This window comes from Scaptodrosophila lebanonensis, unplaced genomic scaffold (assembly GCF_003285725.1).
Source record: "Scaptodrosophila lebanonensis strain 11010-0011.00,11010-0021.00 unplaced genomic scaffold, SlebRS2 tig00001415-arrow-pilon, whole genome shotgun sequence".
Classification (NCBI taxonomy): Eukaryota; Metazoa; Arthropoda; class Insecta; order Diptera; family Drosophilidae; genus Scaptodrosophila; species Scaptodrosophila lebanonensis.
In genome coordinates this window covers 802,000-810,233 of record NW_022060742.1, presented here as the reverse complement: position 1 = coordinate 810,233, position 8,234 = coordinate 802,000, and the positions used below count along the sequence as shown (strand labels likewise).

Sequence of the window (8,234 nt, the reverse complement as noted above, 5' to 3'; positions counted from 1 at the left end):
GGCGGAAATTGTACAAGTGCAGTGCGCGGGTTGGATAAATGAAAGAGAGAAATATAAATAATAATGGGCGCTCCGTGTGTAGTGTCTTAACTTAAGCGTGTATAGGCCAATTATGTGTGGAATTGAATATTAATAAATGCCTATGTGAATTGTGCACTTATTAACACTCATATGTTGGCACAGTTGGGTTTGAGGCACAACACAATATGTTCGCTTATACACGTTTGACACTTAAGACCTTTGGACCTTACAACACGGCCGAGTTTGAATTGGAAATTCGAAGTTCGCAGGAGTCTCTCTCTCAAAGGCGGGAAAAACAGTATGGCGACTTATATATCTATATGTACATATGTATACTTGATGTAAGATATGTACATAAGCTACATATAAGCCGCTACAATTTTTCCTTTCTTTTGATTGCACTGGCACTTGCACTTGTAAATTGCTTTTTTTTCGGAACGCACTTGGACAGTGCGGTTTAGCAATAGTAAATGGATAATTTACAGATGGTACTTAACACTTGAATCCACCGATGCTAGCTGGGAGGACTTCAAAGCAGCACAAGACGAGGATGAAGGTTGGAGGTGCAGCAGACAATATCCGGCTCGAAGGACCAGTGAAAATGTAGTGGGGTGGACGCTGTGTGGTACCAAATGCAGAGGACGAGTTGATGTGGTGTTGGTGTCGTTTATTGTTCCAATTAAAACTTCACAGATTAACTTAAATCGATTTGGGGGCGCGCATGCGCTGACTTCACACTTGCGATACAATGCGAATACTAAAAACTAAGCCTAATCTAAACTTATTCTAAGCCTCTGCTAGGCGGTCGCCGGTGTGGTGAATTCAAAGTCGGCAGCCGACGACCGACGGACAGTACGCGAACAGATCTTAATATTCAAATAATTAGCTGAACGATCGAGACACTAATAAATTTAATTTCTGGATGGCGAACTCATATATTTTATACAAATTAAAATCATGAGGCTCGTCAAAGAATATTCAAACATTGAAAGTACCTAATGGTGGAAGAATTTCCGGTCATTGAGTAGTTCTAGGAAGAAACAACAACGAACCACCCCAATGACACATACTATATATTACACACACCAGCTGCGAGTAGCGTGCGAGATTATTATTAAGAAATAAAACAAAGAGCATAGACAACATCGGATTAAAGCACATTCTTCAACATACTTGTACTCGGGAATGTATAGAAAGGGCCCCTTAGTTAATATATGTCTATTGCGAATATGGTACTCTGTTTTCTAATTACATACTATCTCATGCTCTTAGTTATTTCTTGCGCTAATAGCAGCTCTATGCCTGTCTACTATTCGAGCATTGCCAGTTCCTGATCCTGCACCGGCACCAGCACCAAGCATTGGTCTCGGACACGGGCTGTACGATCACTACGACCACGGCGGCTTGGGATTAGGATTGGGACACTACGGCGGTATCGGTCACTACGGTGGCTACGGTCTAGGCCTAGGACTAGGATTGGGCTTGGGCTATCATGCGCCAATCATCAAGAGCATTGCCACACCCATTATATCGAAAACGATTATTGGAAAGAGTTATCTTGGCGGCTATGGCTATGGATTGGGTCATGGATATTTGGGAGGCTTAGGTTACGGCGGACTCTACGGTCATCATGGTATTGGCCTAGGCCTGGGCTATGGTCATGGCTATGGCTGGTAGAATGAGCACTAAGGCGAATTACTTGTAGAGAGCGGGGGCGTGTGAGAGTTAAATTCAAGTCACTTTTCCAATGTATTCCATAATATTTAAGCCAACACTTGCCAATAAACTTAATGACTGCACTGAACAGAAAATGAACAATTCGAATATATCAGAACTTTATCGAATTAAACACAAAACAGATTTATTTCCAATTGATTGCTCCTCAGTTTTAATGCACTCGATAATGCGTACGCGCTGATCAACTCCAAACGAAACGAAAGCAAAGGAAGCGTGCGCGTGTTGATCGAAACAACCTCTTACCAGGGATGACCCAGTCCAGGACCCAGCAGTGCGGGTCCGGCCAGAGCTGGTCTAAGACCGAGTCCAAGTGGTGAGAGACCACCCAGGCTAAGGGGAGATCCCAAGGCGAGGGGCGATGCTAAGCCCAGTGGGGAGGCCAGTCCCAGGCTACTCAATCCAATGTGTCCATGGGCAATTCCGGGCGAAGCAATGCTAAGCCTAGGACCCAATCCGAGTCCCAACGGCGAGATGCCTGGTGAGGCGATCTTGGTGATGGCCGGACCAGCCAAAGAGATAGACGGAGCGGACAGCGAGTGTCCGTATGAAATGGCTGGAGCAGTCAACGGCAAACCTCCGATCAGAGGCGAAGGACCCAATAATCCTGGCGCAGCACTGGCACAGGCCACACACACGACGGCAAACACGAACTGGCGGGCAAATTAAAAATGTCATTAGCTACAAAGTCGCTAGCCAGGCAACTCTCAATCCTGAAACTTACGTATTTGAACATGTTGAGATTGGAAAGAAACGCTTGGCAGTTGTCTTTGGACGGAGCAAGAACACAACGTTTAATAAGTTTGTTGGCGGCACTCGAATGCTTTTATAGCAAAAATCAAAAATCGAGTACACATAAAATATGCATGCATTAGGCCCGAGAACGGTCGTAGTCAAAACTGCACTTTTACTTTTGTTGTTGCCGATGCCTATTGACGAACTTCAAGCGCCGTTTGCAGTGCCATTGGTAACCAGCTTCGTGGAACGCAGCTCGTGTCGCAGCAGCGCCAATCTGTCGCTGTTGCTGCAGCTTGTTGTTGCCACTTACTGGCTCTTAAGACCACTGAAGTGGTGGTGGTGGTAGTGGTGGCTGACCCCACCCATTACGCCCAAGCGCATGTGGCTTGTAACGCGGATGTTTGGCCAACTGTTTTGAATACATTTTTTATATACTTGTATGTATTTTCCATAGGCCTGGTCTTTAACGAGTTTCGCAGCTTGGCCGAATTTCCGCAGCCATAAATGGCTGCCGCGCGCATTTGTGCTTTTCTCATTTATCTTGTCGCTATGAGCGAAAACATATATTGTATATTCGTAAGTTAGAGCCATGTACAAATTGAGCATTTAGAGTTCTTAGCCGAGGTCTTAATTACATTTTGGCTTGGGCGTGACAGTTAACTAGCTAACTAACTTAAGTTTAACACTTTTCTTTATCAACACGTACACCTGTGCGTATACGTGATGCAATATTTGAGATCATTGCAACTACAATGTGAAATTTAATCTAGAGCAACCAATTGCCGATAAATGCTTGACTGGCTGACTGGCTGACTGTCTGGCGTTAGAACAATAATCGATGTCAGTGGCATTGCAAGGTCAGCGGCTTAAGAGCCGGACCTCAGCTGCTCGCGCTCCTAAAGCAACGCCCCTAAACAATCATAACTCGTAGCCATGCAAAAAAGCTTTTATTTATTTAATTGTAAGCTAGCGTTCTCCCCGTCATCTGTGTGTGTGTGTTTTTTATTATTATTATTATTTGGCCGCCAGATATTTTTCGCATATTTTGCAAACTCCTTGATTTTTTGCTGTAAGCCAAATTGTAAACAACTCTGTGCCCAGATCTGGTTCAGGCCAGCCTGAAGTGCACTTATGTTGGTTGCTCGAGTCAGCTATCTGACCAGCTGTCCAGCTGTATATCTGTCCATCTATATGCAGGCCTGTCTGAAGCATTTTGTGAAACACTTGCTGCCTTGCATAGTTAATGCAAATCGAAAAGCAGAGCAGGACGTGTCCCAAAAGGCCTACGCTGTGGGCGTGTTCTGGCAGGCCTGAAATTGTAAGTCCGTTGACAACCAATCATTATGCGCTATAAATGCGCAACTTTATGGAGAGTACTGCAAATTAATTTGCGTATCAAACACTGCTCTAACTTTATGGGTTTTCATCATGGTTTTCATGGTTTTTTAGTCGACCATGCTCGAATAAATCTTATAAATCATGCGCTTGATACTCGTAGTGTCGCCGCGATCAGTGCATTTCAATTACAATTTGGGATCCGGTTTTTTTCTTCAGTATTGCGTTGCATATGCGAATAAATTTGCGGCTACAGTGTGAAAAATCATTAGCCATTAATAAGGCGACACTTATGCAATTCAGTAATTAATTCAATCATAATTTATTTGGCTCGAAATTATGCAGCTCGTAAAGCGTTTGTAAAACAATAAATATTCGACGTATTTGATCGAATTTTTCGATTAAAATAATGAACTGAGAGCCACTCGAATTATATTTCTGCACATGCACTCTAATGACAGAATCAAGCCTATTTATATTCTATAGATTCGTGCTTACCCTTCCCACCAAAATATAGTAAGTGAGGGTTAGTGATACAACTGTATTAGACAGAAGGACATCGAATGTCAATACCCGTCAACAGCTGCTGAACGCATTTATCTTGGAAAGAGTTCATTCCGCACCGATCAAGCATCTAATTTAGTTCGTAGCTCGTTTTAATATAAGTTTTAATCTGAACTCCTTGACGCCGTTTACTCTGAAGGCAGTCCTTCTCAACTAATTATGTGCTACCAAAGTTTATGTGCTACCAAGTCTTTCTCCTCATATCACGCCTTACAGTAGTTCTTATTGTAACGGTCAGCTTATTACATTGATACAATTTCTTTATTGGCAGTGTTTGTACCCCACTGATGGAACAAACTTTTTACAGTTTGTATTAGGAGCTAAGGAATATGTGGGATAAATAGACAGCCTTTTTATAAGCTTAGATTACATTTTCGTTGTACTTAGGTATATACAATTTTAACTTATTCCCGTCGTTGGCTTACTTCAATCGCAGTCCTAAGGTTCAAAGAAGACTAAAAATATAATTAGTTTAAGTGTTGTTCTAGACAATAACGTCAATAACTGCTCCATTTTGATGGCTTCATGAAACTGACATCTTTAAATTAGTCTCTATCGCAAAGGCATTTAAGTTATTTATAGAGGACAAACAGACTGACTTCTAATGTTACTCAAGAACACTACCTCATTATTCGTGATAATAAACAATTCATTCCAATTTCTAAATGTACTCCTGACGCTTAGATTGCAACCCCTAGCAGCAATGCCATTCGTTTAGCAGTCATTTTACGACTTCGGGCTTCTTAGCATGAATTCTATTTCATTTCACGATACTTGACTCTAATTGTATTTCGTAGAATTTTCAGTTCACTTATTTGCATTTAATTGCATTGCGCTTAAAACCTGTTAAGACCAAGGAGTGTGGGCATAGTACAATTATCTTTGAAAACTAATTGGCTTTGACATGGTCTGTCACATATTTTTGACCAGTGTAGACAACAATTAGCCAGCACAGCATGCACTGACGGGCTGGCATTATTATCTAGGCCTACAAAATTCAAAATAGCAATTGATTAACAAATACGACACCGAACACCAAGCAGCAACAAGAACAATACTTGTATAAAAGTTGTTTTTCAAAATTGCAAGCCAGCGAGCAGAGAGCAATAATTAAAGTCAATGAGCGGATGAAGAGAGTGAGAGGCGAGGGGAGGGGGTCGTCGAAGCAGTGTCACAGCATTTCCGAGCACTTTAATGAGCGAAACCCTTGTGGGAAACGGAAATGCGAAAAGAGCACGCAAAAGTAACACGTGAAGTTCTGAGAAGAGAACTCGTTGTTGTTGTTGTTAGAAGTGGTGGAAGTGGCGTGGAAACGTGACTCAGAGACTAGTAATTGCAATTTGATTTAATTTAAAGACAGCCAACAAAGCGCCATGGAATTAAAATTTTAATATTTCGGTTAGTTCGTTCGGTGGTATCAAGCGGCGTATGATTAATGTACTTGATTTGAGAGGCAGGCGTGGCGTATTTAAATGAATTGGCGTGCATTTAAATGCAGTCGAGCTTATTGATTGTTACGATTAGCAAAATGCAATTTAAGCGGCAATTTTTAATTGAATGCTGTTGCCGCAACAGCAAAAGCAGCAGCAGCAACAACAACCAGCACAATGACTGCAATAACAACAACAACTAACGCATTGGCGGACACACGCAATGAAGAACTCAACACTTTTCAATTAAATTTATAGACATGGCCGGGGGTACTGATGGGGACACAGAGTTACGCGTAATTGAAAAGGCAAGCCCTGGAGCGTGGCAGGATGAATGAACTGCAAGAAGGCACGTCCAACGCAAGGCGAGGAGATGAATCAAAATGTGAAGTAACAAGAACAAGATAGTCGAGAGTGCCCGTTTATGCAATACCCTGTGGTGTGTGAGTAGAGGGTATATTTTCCAAAAGAGAAATTCAACCGTTAGTCGTTTGAAGTCTGTATTTTACGTTGTTTTAAGCTTTAAAGTTCAAGAACCAGATAACCGAGAATGCGTGGATATGGGTTATATTCCATTGAAATGGAATAGGATAAATATTAAAGCTTTATTCAGGCAATCATTTTTGATTGGTCAGTATTTTTGATCTACACTACAGGTGATACGCCACACTTGTTGTATTGCACACTATTTATAACATAAAAGAAAACTGAGAACTACTCTCTTTCTAAGTGCAATATTATGGCATACAGCTATTCCTTAGATGCAGGTACAATTTTTACACATTTAACTCTTTTCCCACTTGCATAGTCTGAATACTTTACTTGGTTTTCTCATCTTTTTTTTTTTTAATAGTCTTGCTTTCTTTTTGCTTATACTGCTATGTCGATTGTTTTCAATGGATAATAATATCTCATATTTACATAGTATCAATAATTCTATTGGAATCTATCTGGAAATCCGTTTGCCCAACTATTTATTTATTTTTCCATTTTTGATAAAACAAATCAATGTTCATATTATTAGTGAAAATGTTGGGAATTTAAATCAAAATTTGTTTCTTACGTTTTAAATTGATTCCTACTACATTAAATAATTATCCAGTATGCGAATTATTTACAAATTTTTAAAACCAAGCCTAATCAATTGATAAATCAGTCTACGAATTTCGTTGTAATTTTCCTTAGGCCCAAACTCGCGTTGAATTGTTTTCTTACTCCAAAGCGCCACTAAAAATTGATCTTGCGAATCAGTGAATAAATTAATGTCAGCGATATTTGGACAAACATGTTGGAAATGTTGTATGAAGAGCTTAAAGTTTCCGAAAACATGGCGGCGCAATGCGCAAATGGTTTCTTCAAAGCGCAAAATCTTAAAGATTAACGCGAGATCAGGCTCTAGGCGGACTTAGGTGAGTTGTGATGTGGAAAACTACTTGACTCTTTAGTTATAGGGCGAATGTAACAATAAAACACGCTTGTATTTATCTACTTGTCAGTGCGTGGGATGGAACTGATGCATTTATTTATCGAATTACTTCTTCAACACGGGAACGACGGGGGCAGCGGCATAGACAGCTGGATAGGCAGCACTGTGGGCCACGCTGTGGGCGCTGTAGCTGCTGGCATATGGAGCCACATAGGGGGCGTAGGCGGCAGTGTAGGCGGCAACAGCAGGGGCTGTGTAGGCGGCGACTGCAGGGGCTGTGTAGGCCAGTGGGGCGCTGTAAGTGGCAACGGCGGCTGGTGTGGCCAGCAGGCCAGGATTAGCAGCAACAGCGGCGAACAGAGCGCTCAAGCAGATAACGAACTGGTGGTAGAATGAAAAAGTAGACTTTGAATATAGGCTTGACTAGTCTTAAAAAAAACACAGGTGGCACTTACAAATTTGAACATTTTGCTAATTGAGTTTTTGGAAGTTGAGCTGATGGAGCTTGACTGGTGATTGATGTCGGTTTTTCGATGCACTCTGCTTTATATACCCAAAAGTCAAGCGAGAGACGCGTGCATCCTTGGCTTAAGCGAAACACATACCTAAGCATGGTCAGTAGCGTTTTGCCTACCGATGAACTGAACTGAATAATTGAAACTTTGACATCACGTACACGCAAATCAGGGCCAGCTTACGCGTGCTTTAATTTTTGGGGCTGCCTGCATACCCCGTTTTAATGTGGGCTTAATAATAAAAATGTATGGCAATGTTGGAAGTGTTAGTCATTTCCGCAATTCCGGAACCTAACCCCCTCCATCGTACTCGTACAAGTGTAGAATTCAGTAGGTGAATACTTCTTCGCACTTTATATTATAAAAATTCTCGATGCTTCACAAGACTACGTGCCTGCAATCGCGAAGCGACGGCAATCAATGCCTACTTTTATTTTCAATTGAAGGCGACCGGCTTTGCATTTTAAGCAG

General features: G+C 41.6%; 2 protein-coding genes across 2 annotated transcripts; one reads left to right on the top strand and one right to left on the bottom strand.

Moving 5' to 3' along the window:
• Window positions 1-206: 206 nt before the first annotated feature.
• LOC115632615 lies at window positions 207-1,698 on the top strand. The gene is made up of 3 exons (XM_030529843.1): window positions 207-319; window positions 507-577; window positions 1,313-1,698. Exons 1-3 carry the CDS (start codon window positions 207-209, stop codon window positions 1,696-1,698), a joined length of 570 nt encoding a protein of 189 aa, XP_030385703.1.
• Window positions 1,699-1,997: 299 nt separating this feature from the next.
• Window positions 1,998-2,491, bottom strand: LOC115632614 (elastin). The gene is made up of 2 exons (XM_030529841.1): window positions 2,480-2,491; window positions 1,998-2,408 (listed from the first exon to the last, which is right to left on the bottom strand). The coding sequence occupies exons 1-2, from the start codon at window positions 2,489-2,491 to the stop codon at window positions 1,998-2,000; spliced, it is 423 nt and encodes a 140-aa protein (XP_030385701.1).
• Between the last annotated feature and the right edge of the window lie 5,743 nt (window positions 2,492-8,234).

Excerpts from the sequence above, each read along its gene's own strand:
- LOC115632615 (XM_030529843.1), top strand. The coding sequence starts at position 207 with ATGTTCGCTTATACACGTTTGACACTTAAGACCTTTGGACCTTACAAC. Across the intron at positions 320-506 it reads TCTCAAAGGCGGGAAAAACA|ATGGTACTTAACACTTGAAT; the intron begins GTATGGCGACTT and ends GATAATTTACAG. Across the intron at positions 578-1,312 it reads AGCACAAGACGAGGATGAAG|CAGCTCTATGCCTGTCTACT; the intron begins GTTGGAGGTGCA and ends TTGCGCTAATAG.